Here is an 18,422-nt window from a genome sequence, read left to right as displayed (position 1 = left end):
TTATCAGTTGTATAGGATGCAGTCCATGGGGTTGCAAAGAGTCAGACACAACTGAGTGACTATCACTAATGGTGTTGAGCACCTTTTCATGTGCTTATTGGTCATTTGTATATCATCTTTGGAGAAATGTCTGTTCAGATTTTTGCCCATTTTTAATTGGATTGTTTGTCTTATATGTTTATGGATTCAGTTTGCTAGCATTTTGTTGAGGAGTTTTGCATCCATATTGTAGTTTTCCTGTGGTGTCTTTGATTTTTATCAGTGCAATACTGGCCTCATAGAATGAGTTTGGAATTCTTCTGGTTTTTGGAAAAGCTTGGGGTTGTTTTTTTTCTTACCAGACCTATTATTTATTTATTTTTGGCTGCACTCATCTTCATTGCTGTGCACAGACTTTCTCTAGTTGCAGTGGGGGCTACTCTTCGTTGTGGTGTGTGGGCTTCTCATTGCAGTAGCTTCTCTTGTTGCTGAGCACGGGCTCTAGGTGAGTGGTCTTCAGTAGCTGTGGCGTGTGGCCCATAGTAGTTGTGGCACATGGGCTTTGTTGCTCTGTGGCATGTGGGGTCTTCCTGGACCAGGGATCAAACCTGCGTGCCCTCCATTGGCAGGTGGATTCTTAACTACTGGACCACCAGGGAAGTCCCTGGAAAAGTTTGTTAACATGTTACTGATCCAGGGATTTTTGCAGAAACTAACACCGGTGGTGTTAATACGTCTCTAGTCAATAATGTGTTAAGAGTTGGTATTAATTCTCCTTTAAAGGTTTGATAAAAGTCATTGGTGAAGCCACCAGGGCTTGGCCTTTTTTCATGTGTTGTTTTTGTTTTGATAATTCAATCATTGTACTTGTTTTAGGTCTATTCAGGTTATTTATCTTTCTCTTGAGTCAGCTTTGGAAGTTTATGTCTTTCTAGGAATTTGTCCATTTTATCCAACTTATCTAATTTGTTGGCATACAACTGTTCATAGTATTCCTTTATAATTCTTTTTATTTCTGTAGGGTCAATAGCAATGTTCCCTATTTCATTTCTCATTCTAGTAATTTGAATCTTCTCTTTTTCTCTTGGTCAATCTAGCAAAAGGTTTATTTTTGATGTTTTCAAAGAACCAGCTTTTAGTTTCATTGATTTCCTGTGTTATTCTTCATTTTCTGTTTCATTAATTTCCACTCCAATCTTTATCATTTCATTTTTCCTACCCCCTTTAGGTTTATTTTGATCTATTTTCCCCAATGTCTTAAGGTTGAAGGCTAGACTGTTGATTTGAGATCTTTCTTCTTTGTTAATATAGTCACTTTCAGCTAAAATTTCTCTTTAAGCACTGTTTTAGCTACATCCCATAAGTTTTGGTGTGTTTGTGTTTTCATTTTATTTATTTTTTAAAACCAGTTTATTGATTTATTTGGCTGTGCTGGGTCTTGGTTGCTGCACACAAGATCTGTAGTTGTGGCATGTAGACTCACAGTTGCAGCATGTGCGCTCTAGTTCCAAGACCAGGGACCAAACCCAGGCCTCCTGCGTTGGGAGCAGGGAGTCTTAACAACTGGATCTCTAGGGAAGTCCTAGTATTTTCATTTTAATTCATCTCAAAGTGTTTCTAACTTCCTTTGCAATTTCTTCTTTGACCCATTGTTTATTTAGGACAGGGCTGTTAATTTCCATATATTTGTGAACTTTCAAATTCCAAACCAAATGTTACTGATTTCTAATTTAATTCCATTGTTGTATATTTTTGTTATACAAAAATCATACATTTTGTATGACTTCAATCCTTTTTAAATTTATAGAGTTTTGTTTTATGGCCTTAGTATAGGCTATCCTGTAGAATGTCCTGTGTGTATTCTGCCGCTGTTGAGTGGAGTGTCCTGTAGATGTCCGTTATATCCGTTTGATCCATAGTGATGTTCAAATCTCCTGTTTCCTTGATGATCTTCTGTCTAGTTGTTTTATCCATTATTAAAAATGGGATATTGAAGTCTTCAACTATTTCTCCTTTCCATTCTCTCAGATTTTGCTGCATATATTTTTAGGGCTTCACTACTAGGTGTATATATGTTTATAATTATTATATCTTAGGACTTCACTGATGTCCAGTGGCTGAGACTCTTCACTCCCAATGCAGAGGGCCCAGGTTCAATCTCTGGTCAGGGAACTAGATCCCACATGGCACAACTAAGAATCCTGTATGCCACAAGTAAAAGATCCCTAGTTGGAGAGCTAAGATCCCACATGCTGCACAGCGCAGCCTAAAATTAATAAATAGATAATAAAATGTGTCTCTTATAGATAGTATGAGGTTGGGTCATATTTTCTTATCTATTCTGCCAATCTGTGCCTTTTAATGTTTACATTTACATTTAATGTAATTCAATTTCAACCATTTACATTTAATGTAATTACCCATGGACAGAGGAGCCTGGCAGGTTATAGTCCATGGGGTTGCAAGAATCAGACATAACTTAGCAACTAAACCACCACCACTACCAGAAGGACTTCTGCCATTTCACCATTTATTTTTGTTATCTGAATGCCTAACTATGCACTATACCCTCTATATACATTATCACATTTTTTCATACCCATTTAATGATTGAGGACTTCAAAATCAGGAAAATGCAGTAACAGCCCCAGTCATTGGTGAAGCTGAGCTATAAGAGCAGTACTGCACCCATCAGCTCTTGCTTTGAAGTTTCCTCCCTCCTCCTCTGGCTCTTCCCCTTACCCTCCCAGGGTGAATCTACACATGCAGCCATAAGGACCCTTTAAAAATGTAAATCCAGTAACTGCCTTGTTGATCCTCCAATGGTTCTCACTAAAGGGCATGAGATGCTTCATGATGAATGACTCCTGCTTACTGAACACATTCAAACCCAGGGTTGCCCCCTTCCCACTTAGGCCCCCTGAGAGCTCAGAGCACGATTGACTTCAATGTCACTTTATGACCTCTGAATATGTTCCAGCCTAGGCCTTGGAAGAGCCAAGAAGACTTCTAGAACCATGACCATCACCAGAGAGCTTCCACACTTTACCTGTCTTTTCCGCTAACTACACTCAATTTCACATTTTCCCTTCCTCTTCCCCTCTTCAGTCCATAAGAACCTTGCAGGATTTGCTCACGGACATTTATGCACTCAAGGTCTCCGTTGAAACCCTCAGGAAGGAGGTGGCCATGCTGAAAGACGTGTTTGAGAAGGTAGACCCTCCCCAGCATCCCTCATAGTGGTCATGCTGCTTGGACCTCTGGCGGTTGGGATCACCGGATAAACCCAAGAAGCCTATTCTTAGTCAAAGAACGTAGCTATGGGGGCAAGAGAAGGGGACTGACATGGCCCAGCCACTTGGCCCATCCCACTGAACTCTCTGCAGTTTCCACCATGATCCTCACCCTGCTGTGAAAAGACATTTGTGAGTGGCAGAAACCTAGTTCATTCTGCCTTAGGCAAAATAATTGATTGTCTCATTTACTAAAAATGTCAGGAATGCTGTCAGGTACAGCCAGATCAAGGTGCTCATACCACATCAAGGTTTCTCCTTCAGTGGTGCTTTCCTCTGGGTTGGCTTCATTCTCAGACAGGTACTCATCAAGTCCTGGCAGCTCCAGACTTAAAGTCCATCAACTTAGCAGAAAGAGAATACTTATTCTTTGTCTGGAAAACTTTGTTCACACTGAAAAGTAGAGTAAACTTAGCATAGGCATATATTCTAGCTCCTTCTGTAGCCATAACGATATCAACTCAGACATTACCATGATGTGAAAGGATATGGAATCCCTGAAATGTAAGGTCACAGCTGGTGAGTTAGATCTGGGCTCAAAAGCCAGGCCTCCACACCCTCCAGCTAGTGTTGTGGCTGAGGTTTTACAACTTGCCCCCAAATAACATTATTTACCTCATCATCCCTAATGTACAGGTCAGTGTACACATTTGGTCATTATGGCAACTCTGAGAACTTCATTCTTGGGCTGGGTAGCTCCCCTCTGTAGCAGCAAGGGGACTGTCAGGAAACTGTATTATGAAATGCTAAATAGGATCCTTGGTCAAATCTTTTTGGCAACAATGTCTTCCCAGTCTGCTTCTTGGAGATTTTTAATGTACTTTGGTCCACTGAAGGCTCTACAATGTCCTACAGTACAGAAACCCCTTACATGATTTTTAAGCCTAGTATTTCCCAAACTTATTTGCCCAAGGAACCCTTTCCCACTCCATGGGAAACACTTGTTTTGGAATCTGTTCTTTCCTCTTGGTTTCTCAGTCTAAGGCCTTGCATTTGCACTGGGGAAAAAACTGGGCCGGTACCAGACCCTGCACACTCGGGCTCACAGGCTTGGCTCATTTGACAGATCAGTCCAGAAAGAATAGACGCCCTCTCAGAAGATATGAGAGGGCAGAACCGGAAGATGAGTGTGCTGCAGCGGGAAGTGGTGAGGGCCCGGCCCCATACTCCCACCCCAGATCCATGCCCTCCAGGCCCAGGGGTGCGTGGCGGCAGGGAGGAGGGGAAGAGGAGAATAGTCTGGAAAGGCCCCTCTATTTGCAAGTGTGGAGGGCAGCCGTGGAGGAGGAAGCCACTGAGAGCACCGCACCCTCTGGGTTCACAACCCTTGTTCCCTACCTCCTTCCCCATTCCACCCACAGACTTCTCTCCAGAGCAAGGTGACCACCATCCCCAAACCCGAGGACCTGGTGCTCTGGAGCAGTCTCCACGAGGCCATGTTCAACCCGGTAAGTGAAGGACTTGGCAGAGGGGGAACAGGGTGGGGGAGGGATGGGTGACAGGGTAGGGGGCAAGGTGACCATGAGCTGGTCTGCAGCAGCCCCACCAGCCCAGCCTCACATCCCACAGGGAGCTGCTCCACAACTGCTGGGAGACTCCGAGCTGTGGCAGATCTCGGAGCTCGCCTCGGAGACCGGCGTTGCCCAGACAGACCAGGGACATGGAGGAGGGGGTCTCAGCCACTTCTCAGAGGCCATCCAGCACCCCAGGTTCCTGGAGACCATCTGGCAGTACCAGGCCCCAGGGCAGCTGCTGGAGGAGGAGTCTTGCCAAGCAGCTCTGCTCCCTGGGGCCGAGGGGCCAGACCAGCCCCAAGTGCTGGAGCCTGGACCCGGGCCTGGACCTGCGTTCGAACCCGGGCCTGGACCTGCGTTCGAACCCGGGCCTGAGCCTAGACCTGGGCCTGGGCCTGCGTTCGAACCCAGGCCTTCATCCGAACCTGGGCCGTCATCCGAACCTGGGCCTGAGCCTGGACCTGGGCCTGGGCCTGCGTTAGAACCCGGGCCTGTGCCTGGCCCTGGCCCTGGGCCTGCGTTCGGACCTGGGCCTGCGTTCAGACCCGGACCTTGATCCGGACCTGGGCCTGGGCCTGCGTTTGGACCCGGGCCTGCGCCTGGACCTGGGTCTTCATCCAGACCTGGGCCTGCGTTCGGACCTGGGCCTGCCCTTGAATGGGAACCTGCCCCGGGCCTTCAACCCACACCGTCAGGATCCTGGGTTGTACCACCGCAAGGCTGGCCTCCTCCCAGAGGCTTTCCCAGGACCAGCCCTGGGCCTTTCTGGGGCTTCCAGCCTGGCCTAGGCGCAATGGGCTTCCCATCTGCCAGGTTCCGAGGCTTCAGGGCTCCACCCCCAGCCATGGAGCTGGGCTCAGCTTGGCCTCGTTTGCAGCGGTCCATGTACCGCCGGGGAGACCTGTCCAAGCCCTCAACTCTCTCAGAAAATGAGGAAGAATACTCCTCCGTGGAAGGAGGAGGCCCTCAGGACAGAGCCCCGAGGGCTGAGGTCCCCCCGGGAGGCCTCCCTAAGGGATTCCAGTCTGCCGTTCAGCAGATAAAATCCGATGCTGCCTCCTACACTTCAATGGCCACATCAGCAGCCCGGGCAGCCAAGGCTGCTGCCAAGCTGGTCAGGGACACCCCCGCCACCAAATTGGCCACTATAGCAACAGCTGCAGCCACAGCCGGGCCCTTAGGGGTCTTTGCAGAATATCTGGGTGCGGGGGCCTCCCGCGGGGCCTTCCCTGGGGACGAGATGGAAGACTTGCTGGAGGTGGACTACAAGGACGTGCTCTATCCTTCACTTTCTTCTTCCTTTGTCCCTCCCAACACGGCCCTGTCCCAGGCCATGCTGGTTGCCAAACATGCCACGACCCCCGAAGACAAGAAGAAGGCTGTCAGGTATTCTATGAGCCACATAGCCCAGATGCCCATTAGACATGACACCCTGAAAGAAGAGTTTGCCCAGTTGTCATCTAACCTGAAGCAGCGTATGACTTATCTAGGTAGGCCCGGCCTGATTCCTGGAAGGGTAATGAGGGCTCAGGCCCTCCCTGTGGCCTTTGAGAAGAACCTTTTCTCCATTTAGCTACCCCAACAAATGTTACCATTTGGCTAATACCACCATTAGCCATTCATTCCTTTGGCTTAAGCATTAACCTCTTACTAGTCTATTCATTCCTTTGGCTTAAGCATTAACCTCTGACTAGTCTATTCTCTCACAATGAATGTACAATGAGGTCTTATCTTAAGGGAGAGGGGTGGTTACAGTCTAAAGTTGGTGCTTAAGGAGGAAAAGCACAAGTCAGAATTACTCTTGGAAATTCCCTTTCAATTGTCCATAAAATAGTACTGCTGTACAGTGTTTTGATAAGTTCAGATCGACCAGAGTTTCTAGTAGCACTGAACAGACCCCAGATGATATGGTCAACTTGGGATTAGGAACAATAGCTGGGCAAACATATATTTCCTTAAAGGCCACAGCCATATTCTAGGGGGCAGTAGAACCAATAGGGGCTTCCTCAGTGGTACTGGTGGTAAAGAACCTGCTTGCCAGTACAGGAGGTGCAAGAGACACAGGTTCCATCCCTGGGTCAGGAAGATCCTTTGGAATAGGAAATGGCAACCCACTCCAGTATTCTTACCTGGAGAATCCCCATGGACAGAAGAGCCTGGTGGGCTATAGTCCATGGGGCTGCAAAGAGTTGGACATGACTGAGCACACAGGACCAATAGACTTAATGCTCCCAGTTCATGCCCACTAGGAGCATATGTTCACTGTGGGAAATGGAGGGTGGGGAGTGGCCTACCCTAGAAGTTCTGAACCTTAAGCTTGCCTCAGCATCCCTGGGGGTCGTGGTCAGTCACAGATTGCTGGGCCCAGCCCCAGATCTGGCTTGTTGATCTGGATAGGACCCTGGACTTTCTCTTTATAACCCATTCTGGGGGATGCTGCTTATGCTGCTGGTGACCCAGGGAACCCACTTTGAGATCCACTGTCCTCGCCTCTTTGAATCATTATTTTGCTTTTGTGCTCTCTGCCAAGTGTAATAGCTGAATTAGCCCAAGTCGAATCCATATGTGGCACCACCCTTAGTGGGCAGGTGCGGCCCCACGGATCTTGAAAAAGTAGAATTTTGAGCAGCCAGAAAGATCTGCGTCAATCTCTGAATCGTGGGGGCACAGCTCAGATTATGACAGTCATGAATTTAAATATAAAACATGAAGTCGTAGTAGCCCAAACTCTACTTCTGACCAGCTGCCACTTTTGTTAAGAAAACTAAAGATAGCTTGTGAATGTGTCTTGGCTGAAGTTTCTCATACCCTTCTAGCTGTGCCCTGGACATCGTTTTTTGGCCTCTCCTCTGAAACTGGATATAGGGTACTTGTTGTCACCCCACTGCTTTTTTGTTAAACCTGTCTTTGCATCTTGTTGTGGGATAATACATTTCATGAACTCCCACAAGTAAACACTCCACAGTTTTGTTCAGGACCATTTCTGGAAGGGCAGTAAATGCCAGAGAGGTTTCCCTAGGCCTGAGCTGTCTAGTAGGATACTACAAGACTGTCAAATATCTGAAATGGGGCAAGTTCAAGTTCTCATGTGGTCCAAATACCGAGTGCACACCAGTGACTTCCCTGCAGTCCAGTGGTTAATACTTGGCCTGCCAATGCAGGGGGCACGGGTTTGATCCCTGGTCAGGAAGCTAAGATTCCACATACCTAATGGCCAAAAAACCAAAAATATAATACAGAAGCAACATTGTATGAAATTCAATGAAGACTTTAAAAATGGTCCACATTAAAAAAAAAATCTAAAAGTGCACACTATATATTGAGGGCTTACTACGAAAACAAGCATGTGAAATATATTGTTAATCATTTTGTTGATCACATGTTAAAATGATGCTTTTTTTTTCTTGGGCCCTGCGGCTCCTGGGACCTTCATTCCCCATCCAGGGATTGAACCCGTGCCCTCAGCAATGAATGCATGGAATCCTAACCACTGGACCGCCAGGGAATTCCCAAAACGATACTATTTTGGATTCAGTTTAGTTCAGTTCAGTTGCTCAGTCGTGTCCGACTCTTTGCGACCCCATGGACTGCAGCACACTAGGTTTCCCTGTCCATCATAAACTCCCAGAGCTTACTCAAGCTCATGTCCATTGAGTTGGTGATGCCATCCAACCATCTCATCCTCTGTCATCCCCTTCTCCTCCAGCCTTCAATCTTTCCCAGCATCAGGGTCTTTTCAAATGAGTCAGTTCTTCACATCAGGTGCCAAAGTGTTGGAGCTTCGGCTTCAGCATCAATCCTTCCAGTGAATATTCAGGACTGATTTCCTTTAGGATGGACTGGTTGGACCTCCCTGCTGTCCAAGGGACTCTCAAGAGTCTTCTCCAACACCACAGTTCAAAAGCATCAGTTCTTTGGCACTCAGCTTTCTTTATAGTCTAACTCTCACATCCATACATGACCACTGGAAAAACCAAAGCTTTGACTAGATGGACCTTTGTTGGCAAAGTAATGTCTCTGCTTTTTAATATGCTCTCTAGGTTGGTCGTAACGTTTCTTCCAAGGAGCAAGCGTCTTTTAATTTCATGGCTACAGTCACCATCTGCAGTGATTTTGGAGCCCCCCAAAATAAAGTCTGACACTGTTTCCAATGTTTCTCCATCTATTTCCCATGAAGTGATGGGACCAGATGCCATGATCTTAGTTTTCTGAATGTTGAGCTTTAAGCCAACTTTTTCACTCTCCTCTTTCACTTTCATCAAGAGGCTCTTTAGTTCCTCTTCGCCCTCTGCCATAAGTGTGGTGTCGTCTGCATATCTGAGGTTATTGATATTTCTCCCGGCAATCTTGATTCCAGCTTGTGCTTCATCCAGTCCAGCATTTCTCATGATGTACTCTGCATATAAGTTCAATAAGCAGGGTGACAATATACAGCCTTGACATACTCCTTTCCCAGTTTGGAACCAGTTTGTTATTCCATGTCCAGTTCTAACTGTTGCTCCTTGACCTGTATACAGATTTCTCAGGAGGCAAGTCAGGTGGTCTGGCATTCCCATCTCTTTAAGAATTTTCCAGTTTGTTGTGATCCACACAGTCAAAGGCTTTGGCATAGTCAATAAAGCAGAAGTAGATGTTTCTCTGGAACTCTCTTGATTTTTCAATGATCCAACGGATGTTGGCAGTTTGATCTCTGGTTCCTCTGCCTTTTCTAAATCCAGCTTGAACATCTGGAAGTTCACGTTCATGTACTGTTGAAGCCTGGCTTGAAGAATTTTGAGCGTTACTTTGCTAGCGTGTGAGATGAGTGCCAACTGTGCGGTAGTTTGAGCATTCTTTGACATTGCCTTTCTTTGGGATTGGAATGAAAACTGACCTTTTTCAGTCCTGTGGCCACTGCTGAGTTTTCCAAATTTGCTAGCGTATTGAGTGCAGCACTTTCACAGCATCATCTTTTAGGATTTGAAATAGCTCAACTGGAATTCCATCACCTCCACTAGCTTTGTTCGTAGTGATGCTTTCTAAGGCCCACTTGACTTCACATTCCAGGATGTCTGGCTCTAGGTGAGTGATCACACCATCGCGATTATCTGGGTCATGACGATCTTCTTTGTATAGTTCTTCTGTGTATTCTTGCCACCTCCTCTCGATATCTTCTGCTTCTGTTAGGCCCATACCATTTCTGTCCTTTATTGTGTCCATCTTTGCATGAAATGTTCCCTTGGTATCTCTAATTTTCTTGAAGAGATCTCTAATCTTTCCCATTCTATTGTTTTCCTCTATTTCTTTGCATTGATCACTGAGGAAGGCTTTCTTGTCTCTCCTTGCTAGTCTTTAGAACTCTGCATTCAAATGAGTATATCTTTCCTTTTCTCCTTTGCCTTTCATGTCTCTTCTTTCCTCAGCTATTTGTAAAGTCTCCTCAGACAACCATTTTGCTTTTTTGCATTTGTTTTTCTTGGGGATGGTCTTGATCACTGCCTCCTGTACAATTTTGGATTAGAGTGGGTTAAAAAGATTTTTAAAATTAATTTCACCTGCTTATTTTTAGATTTTTCTCTTAAAAGATGTCACTAGAAAATTTTAGATGACCTCAAAGGCCCCCAAGCTCACAGCTTCCTTCTATTGGAAGACATCATCTGAGATAGTTCATAACAGAAGCAGATAGAGCTCTAGAAGCATCTTTCCCCATCCTTGTCCCCGACAGCCACCCACTCCTTTGCTTTCAGCTAACGTGGGAGCCTCTTCCAAGCTTGGGTCAACAGTGGACATCTTGCAAGAAAAGATTGGCAACCTCCAGGAATCCAGGATGAAGGTCAGTGTCCTGGGCAGAAAAGGCATTGAGAAGATGATGGCTTGAGGTGACGGCAGAGTCCATGGCCAGAGCCAGGGCAGATCCTGCCCTTCTAGATGAAGAAGCACCATCTGTCCTGGAGCCGAAAGGAGGCCAATCTGCTCCGGCTGGGGCGAGGCTCCCAAGGGTGGGTGGCTGTATGGTTCCCCCGACAAGGGTTTAGGAGGCTGTGGGTTGGCAGGTACCCCAGGCTAGTACCCTCTTCAAGTCCCTTCCTGGCCATGGCGACCTCAAGAGAAGAGGTTTCAGATGTCTGTGTCTCCTTCTGTGTAGGAGGAGGAACTTGAGAGAGTTTGGGGCCACCAGATCGAGATGATAAAGGACCACCACATCGTGCTGGACAGGGCAGTGAACAGGCTCCAGATTCGCCTGGATGAGTTAAAGGTCCGGAGGTCTGGGAGGCTCAGAGTGGGGAGGATTCCTCATCGGGACGTTGAGACTCTTCCCAGAGGTTTCACAGATACCTCGAAGGCAGGGGAACCAGGAACACTGTCCTGGCATTTCACTGTGTGTGCAGTAGACAGCCACAAAAAGCAAACCAACCCAGCCACCCACCCCCACACATACACCAAAGCACCTGAACAGGGTCTGTCTCGTTCACCACTGGGGTCACCCACCTGGCGCCAAGTGAAGGCTCAAAATGTGCTTGAACAAATCAATGAATGAATAAGAGGATTTCTGGCACCAGCTGTGCATATCTGTAACCTTTCTCCTAAACTGGCTTGTTGTCTGAGTACTCACGCCACAGACACTGGATGGAACAGTGGTGTCTGACATGAGAAATGTGAGGACCCTGAAAAGCACCTCCCAGGGGTCACTCAGCCAGACACCTCCTCCCATGGGCTGGCTGGGCTGCCCTGACCACCCCGGCCTGATGGTCCTCAGTACCATTCCGGTCTGAGCCGTGTCCCGGAGGCATCCCAGATGTTCAGAAAAAAGATCACAGTCCTTCCCAGTGGGGAGGAGGTGACCTTTTCCCCTGGGGTGTAATGAGACAAAATCCCAAACAGAGCCACCTGGGGTGGTTCCCATGGGGGCTTTCGATTCCAAGTCAGGGGCTGTTGGTGGGATGCACTAGGATGTGGGGAGCAAGAGGGGAGGGCAGAGCTCCCCTCCCAAGGTCATCACACAGAGTGACCAGGCCAGCGTGCACAGGGCAAGTTGGACAGGAGGAAGCTTATCGAAGGCGAGCCGATGCCCAGCCTGAGTGGGGAGGAAGGGAGCGCCCGGGCCCTGTGTGGGCACAGGATACACAGTCTTGGGCCGAGACTCTTGCGAGTACCAGAATCAGGAAGTGCACCGTCTCCTGCCAACACTGGGCTCTTGTTTAGCCACTGCTTTTCAGAGAGGCTGGAATGCCGTGTCCTAGGGACGTACTGGAGCCCTTCCTGGTCGGAGACTGGGACCAGTTCATCCAGCACATCTGATGTGGATCCAGCACCACATCCCACTCCGCTCAGGGGAGGAGGAGGGGACACAGGATCTGCCTCCAGAAAGCCATCACTGGTCCCTTGTTGAGAGAAGCTCAAGAGGAGTTTGGCCCAACAGGCTGAATGGACCAAGTCAGCCTTTGTCCAGACTTCCTTCCTGCCCCTCATGCCAGCAAGAGCTACTTGCTTCTAAAAGTGGACCCTGGAAGGATCTAGAGTGGGGCTTTGTATACAGCACACTTCATTAAATAGTTCTTAAATGAACATGGACTGCGAATCATCAGCAGCCCCATGGAGCCCTTCCAGCAGAGGGAGGAGGGAGGCAGACACCCGCCCCACTTCTGTCACAGCAGCGGGGCTAGTGAAGAAACACCACCGACACTGCCTTCTACCTGGAATCCTGGGAGAAAACATTCTGGACATAACAGGTGGCACAAGAAATCCCCATCAACCCTGCGTCATTCAGCCCACTTGACTGAGCCTTTGCTCCGCACCAGGCGCCCTTCCAGGGCCCCGCGATACAGCGGTCAAGAAGATGGACAACGCCCAGGCCCTTCTGTGTTTCTCACGGGAGAGTGATAGCATTTGTTTGTCTTTAATCGAAACATAATTTACACAAGTAAAATGCACAGGCTTGAAGCATAGACACTCGATTCATTTTTGCCTCTTTGTACAGCCATGTCAGCACCATCCAGATGGAAGCATTTCCATCACCTCAGACTGCTTTCAGAGTGTTTCTCACAACGAACGCAGCAGGAAAATGAATGAGGACAGAACTCTTTCTTACTGACTCGGTGTGGAAATGTGAAAACACTATTTGCCTTTTGCAAACGGGCAGGTATCTTTTATAAGCTACAGGCTGCATTCCAGGACTTCTTTTTTTTTTTTTTGATGTGGACCATTTTTAAAGTCTTTATTGAATTTGTTACAGTATTTCTTGTTTTAAGTTTTGTTGTTTTTGGCCAAGAAGCACGTGGGACCATTAGCTCCCCAACCAGGGATCAAACGACACTCCCCTGCATTGGAAGGTGAAGTCTTAACCACAGGACCAACAGGGAAGTCCCCAAAACCATTGTTTTTAATTTCTTTTTTTAAAATTCCTATTGGAGTACAGTTGATTTAAAATATTGTGTTAGTTTCTGTTATACAGCAAAGTGAATCAGTTATACATCCAAAGCCATTCTTGGAACAATCAATGATATCCAGGGCTCTGGCTTGGTGCAGGAGAGGACTGATACGAGACTGATCAAATGCTAACTCTTCTAGGAAGATGCCATTTCTAGTCCCCTCAGCATCCTCGGGGCAGGAGTGATATTAATGCCATTTGAGCACGGAGGAAACAGATTCAGGCTGAGTAACCAGCCGGTTGGGAGGCAGCCTGCCGTTGTGGTTAGATAAGCCTGGTTTCAATCCCGATTCTGCCACTTACTGGGCATTTCTGTGGCTGCTGTAACAGATAACCAGAAACCATGTGACTTAAAACTAGAGACATGTGCCCTTCCCAATTCTTGGAGGCTGAAAGCCCTGAATCAAGGGGCTGGCGGGTCCTTGCGCTGTCTGAAGACTTCAGGGGTGATCCTTCCTGGCCTCTCCTAGCTTCTAGCAGCTCTAGGTGTTCCTTGGCTTGTAGACTCATCACTCAAGTCTCTGCCTCCATTGTCACGTGGCCTTCTTATCTGTGTACGTCTTTGTGTCTTCACGTGGCCTCCTCATCCATGTGGTCTGCCCTAATCCAGTGTGACTACGTCTTAGCTAATTACACCTGCGAAAAGCCATTTCCAAATAAGGCCATGTTCACAGGTTCTGGGAAGGTTTGAATTCTGGGAAGGACCTTAGTCAACCCTATGCACAGATAACCCTGGCAGTAGAAGTTAGAGGGTCCCGGCTTCTCTGTATTTCTAGATTTTAATCGGGAACAGCCAAGTGGGGTTCTAAGTGTTTGTGTCGGGCCTGATGACTCCAAAAGGTCAGCTCCCTGCTAATATGGGGTTGGAGGAAGCAGCCTGACTCAAGGCCGAAGCAGGAGCTCCCATCCCCACCTCCACCACTTGTACTAGACCTTGAGACCCACCTGGGGGCAAGGTGGATGTGAAGGAGCTTTGCATTAATTAGAATTAGGTTCATCTTCAAATAACATAAAACCCCCAAATAGCTATGACTTAAACAAGGCATAAGTGTATTTCTTTTTGTTTTTTGTTGCTGTTAGTCACTCAGTCATGTCTGACCGTTGGCGACCCCATGGACTATAGCCCACCAAGTTCCTCTGTCCGTGGCATTTCCCAGGCAAAAATATTGGAGTGGCTCTTTTACCAAGGACCCACCAACATGGGCTGCGTTCGCACCAAAACCGTAAAGAAGGTGGCCCGGGTCATCATTGAGAAGTACTACACGCACCTGGGCAATGACTTCCACACCAACAAATGAGTGTACGAGGAAATTGCCATTATTCCCAGCAAGAAGCTCTGCAATAAGATCGTAGGCTACGTCACACATCTGATGAAGTGGATTCAGAGAGGCCTGGTGAGAGGTATCTCCATCAAGCTGCAGGAGGAGGGGAGAGAGAGGAGAGACAATTACGTGCCTGAGGTCTCAGCCCTGGATCAGGAAATCATTGAAGTAGATCCTGACACTAAGGAAATGCTGGAGCTCTTGGACTTTGGCAGTCTGTCCAACCTGCAGGTCACTCAGCCTACAGTTGGGATGAACTTCAAAACACCACGTGGAGCTGTTTGAGTCTTTCTGCTGTGCTGTAGTATTTTCAATAAACCTCGGATAACAACAACAAAAAAGAATATTGGAGTGGATTGCCATTTCCTTCTCCAGGGATCTTCCTGACCCAGGAATGGAGCCTGTGTCTCCTGCCTTGGCAGGTGGATTCTTTATTGCTGAACCACCAGAGAAACCCTGTATTTCTTTTTTATATTCAAGAAACTCAGAGCTGGTATAAAGCTGCTTGGTGTGCGACTTCCGTTCACAAGGTCACCTCATGGTCCAAGACAGCTGCTAGTGCTCCAGTGATTTAACTCTGCATCTAAGCCAGCAGTGAAGAGAACACCTACCCACTTCCATGTATATTTCAGTGGTCACATCAAACTATAAAGGAGGCTGTGAAATACAGTCATGATTCTGGGTGGCCAGATGCCAGCTGAAAGATGGGGGTTCTGTTTCTGAGAATGAAAGGGAGACCAGATATGAAGGAAGAAATAGAAGCCTGTTTCCAATTTCGGAGGGAGAGTGACCTCCCCCACTGCTGGAGACATGGCCCAGTAGATCGAGGCTCTTCCCAAGTAGGGAAGCTGGCTGCTCCTCTCATGGGGAGGGTCCAGTCAGTGGAGATAGGGCAGAATTGATGCAGGGAATTGGTTCTTTGTGGAGTCATGGTGTTGGGAAGTGAGGGTTTTCGCCTGACATGAGGCACAATGTGTGTTGCATATAAGTGCTTGGTTGATGTAGAGACTCCATTACCGATCAGAAGAGATGCACTTGCTTCAAACATCTAGGGACCCAAAGCATCAGCGCTGGTTTGTGCGTTCCTTCCTCTGGTCTTCCTTCCTTTCCTGTGTAGCAGAGTTCTATGATGCCACCCCAATGGGACATCTTGTCCCGAGACCCCCGTTCCTTCCCTTCTGATCTGGAAACCTGGAGCCCAAGCCTTTCACTGTGCCACCCCGCCCACTGGTCCCACTAGTCCACCCGGCCCCACTGGTCCCTTCCTAGGGCGGAGGCTGAAGGCAGAGGCTGTCCTCAGGCCGTTCGAGGACGACTGACATCCCTCCGCCTCTGTTCTTAGGTTGTCTATGCTCAACTAAGAAACCTAGAAATGTACAAGGCAGACAGAAATGAGGTGGAGCAGGAGTTGAAAGAGGTGAGTGAGCAGAGACTCCTCTCCCCCACCCCATCCCCCATCCTGAGCCCGGCTCTCCCACTGAGGGAAACGGAATCATCCAGCCAGGACGAAGCCAGGCAGACAGACTTCCCAAGCTTCCTTCCACCTTTATCGTGTAGAAAGTCCGGGGGAAGTTCTCAAATGTTGTCCCACCAATTCTTATAGTCAGTGACTCAGGATTAGTGACAATTTTTTAAAGTGAAGTATAGTTGTTTTACAATGTTAATTACTGCTGTACAGCAAAGTGATGTACACAGTGAAAGTGCTAGTCACTCTGTCGTATCTGTCTCTTTGTGACCCCATAGACTGTAGCCCACAAGGCTCCTCTGTCCGTGGGATTCTCCAGGTAAGAATACTGGAGTCTGTTGCCATTCCCTTCTGCAAGGGATCCTCCCAACACAGGGACTGACCCCAGGCCTCCTGCATTGCAGGCGAATTCTTTACCATCTAAGCCACCAGGGAAGCCCAATATACACAGTATATATACATATATATGCATTCTTTTTTTAAATATTTTTTCCATTATGGTTTATCACAGGATATTGAATATAGTTCTCTGTGCTATACGATAGAACCTTGTTGTTTATCCATCCTATTTATAAAAGCTTACATCTGCTAACTCCAACCTCCAACTCCATCTTTCTCCCAACCCCCTCCTCCCAGCAACCACCAGTCTTTTCCCTGTGTCTGTGATTCTGTTTCTGTTTCACAGACAGGTTCATTTGTGTCATGTTTTAGATTCCACATATAAATGGTATCATATGGTACATGTCCTTCTCTTTCTGGCTTAATTCACTTAGTATAATGATCTCTAGCTGTATCCATGTTGTTGCAGATGGCATTATTTTGTTCTTCTTAATGGCCAAGTCATATTCCATTCCACACACACAACATCTTTATCCATTCATCCGTCGATTTTGGTTGTTCATTTTAGTTGTTTCTATGTCTTGGCTATTGTGAATAGTGCTGCTATGAACACAGGCATGCATGTATCTTTCTGAATTATAGTTTGTGTCAATTTGTTAAGTGAACTTAAAAACCATACTTCAGCTTCTCCATCACCGGAAAACCTTGGCTTTGATCTAATAGCTGTGTTTGAGCCGGACCCCAAGGTTGAATTTAAGCCAAGGCTGGGTATCCAGGGTCCCAAACTAGGACAACTGACCAAAGTGATCTGACCTCCCCAAGATCCCCTCTGCTCCCACCCCCACAGCCTTGCCTGCCTGAGTCCCATCTCTCCCCAGAAGGCCGACAAGAGCTCCCTGGCAGGCAAGGCAAGCCGGGCTGACCTGGACACAGTGGCCATGGAGCTGAACGAAATGATTCAAGGCATGCTCTTCAGGGTGGTTGCCAATGAGGATGATTGGAAGAAGGCTGTGGAGCAGTTGGACAAAGACATACGTACCAAGGTGAGGAGCTCTATATTAATCACCACCTCCTGCATAACAAACTACCCTGCAATTTAGTACCTTAAGACAGCAAAGTTCACAGTTTCTGAGGGTCAAGAATTTGGGAGCAGCTTAGCTGAATGGCTCAGGGCCTCCCACAAGGCTGCAGTCACTGTGTCTGTCGTCCAGGACCCTCATCATCCAGAGGCTTGATGGGGCTGGAAGAGCCACTTCCAAGATAGCGCCCTCATGTGGTTGTGAGCAATACTCAGCACTTCCTCATCACATGGTGGCCTCCTTAGGGCTGCTTGAGCGGCCTCACAAAATGGCAATGAGTGTTTTCCCCTCCAGAAGCACATGATCCACGAGAGCAAGACAGAAGCTGCAATGTCTTCTCTGACTTAGCCATAGAAGTCACACTCCATCACTTCTGTAATATCCTGTTGGTTACGCAGGTCAGCCCCGTTCAGTGTGAGGGGACCACACAAGAGTATGAATACCAAGAGGTAGAGTCGGGGAGCGTCTGGGACGTTGACCACCATAGTGCTCCTCTGTGGACAAGCAAAGGGACGTGGTGGGCAGAGGGGGCATCCTGCTGGTCATTTATTTATCCATTCATCATTTAATGACCACCTGTGTTGAGCCAGACCCTGGGGAAACGTTGATAAGGAGTCATAGCCTTCATTTGTACCGTCCAATAGAGAGCCAAGAACAGTCAGGCCAACCCCTTCAGTGCTGTGTGGTTCCTGCAGCTGGTGTGACTGGTGTGGATAAAAGCACTGGGGTTTAGAATCAGGCACTCGGGGTCTGAGTCCCACCCTAGCTGTGATCAGCATTGTGCCCTGAGTTACAGAACCTGTTCAAGCCTTGGTTTTCTCATCTGTAAAGTGAGGATTTATTCACTCATCAACCACCTATTGGGTAGCTCTGCTTAATGAGGATATGACGATAAGCAAAACAGATACGGGACACAATTGTCATAAAAATCATACAAATCAATGCAGAATTACAGCCGAAGTAACTCAGTTATCTGCAGAACCACTGACCCGTTTTTCTCCCATAATTCAATGGCAGGGTGAAA

At 47.5% G+C, this 18,422-nt stretch overlaps 1 protein-coding gene and 1 pseudogene across 1 annotated transcript in view; both read left to right on the top strand.

Annotated features, from left to right (window-relative positions):
* The window catches only part of C13H16orf96 (chromosome 13 C16orf96 homolog), a 36,709-nt gene that overhangs the window by 6,166 nt on the left and 12,121 nt on the right, over positions 1–18,422 (top strand). The window contains exons 2-10 of the mRNA XM_081552269.1: positions 3,088–3,192; positions 4,339–4,419; positions 4,634–4,720; positions 4,842–5,317; positions 5,348–6,276; positions 10,513–10,598; positions 10,911–11,021; positions 15,858–15,932; positions 17,198–17,362. Coding sequence (XP_081408395.1) covers positions 3,088–3,192; positions 4,339–4,419; positions 4,634–4,720; positions 4,842–5,317; positions 5,348–6,276; positions 10,513–10,598; positions 10,911–11,021; positions 15,858–15,932; positions 17,198–17,362 — 2,115 coding nt within the window. The remainder of the gene's footprint in view (positions 1–3,087; positions 3,193–4,338; positions 4,420–4,633; positions 4,721–4,841; positions 5,318–5,347; positions 6,277–10,512; positions 10,599–10,910; positions 11,022–15,857; positions 15,933–17,197; positions 17,363–18,422) is intronic.
* LOC145531715 (small ribosomal subunit protein eS17 pseudogene) lies at positions 14,383–14,856 on the top strand (annotated as a pseudogene).

The sequence above is a fragment of the Giraffa tippelskirchi genome, chromosome 13 (genome assembly GCF_054371585.1).
Source record: "Giraffa tippelskirchi isolate mGirTip1 chromosome 13, T2T-mGirTip1v1.2.pri, whole genome shotgun sequence".
Taxonomy (NCBI): Eukaryota; Metazoa; Chordata; class Mammalia; order Artiodactyla; family Giraffidae; genus Giraffa; species Giraffa tippelskirchi.
The sequence above is the reverse complement of the archived record's forward strand: the minus strand, read 5'-3'. Positions and strand labels throughout refer to the sequence as shown.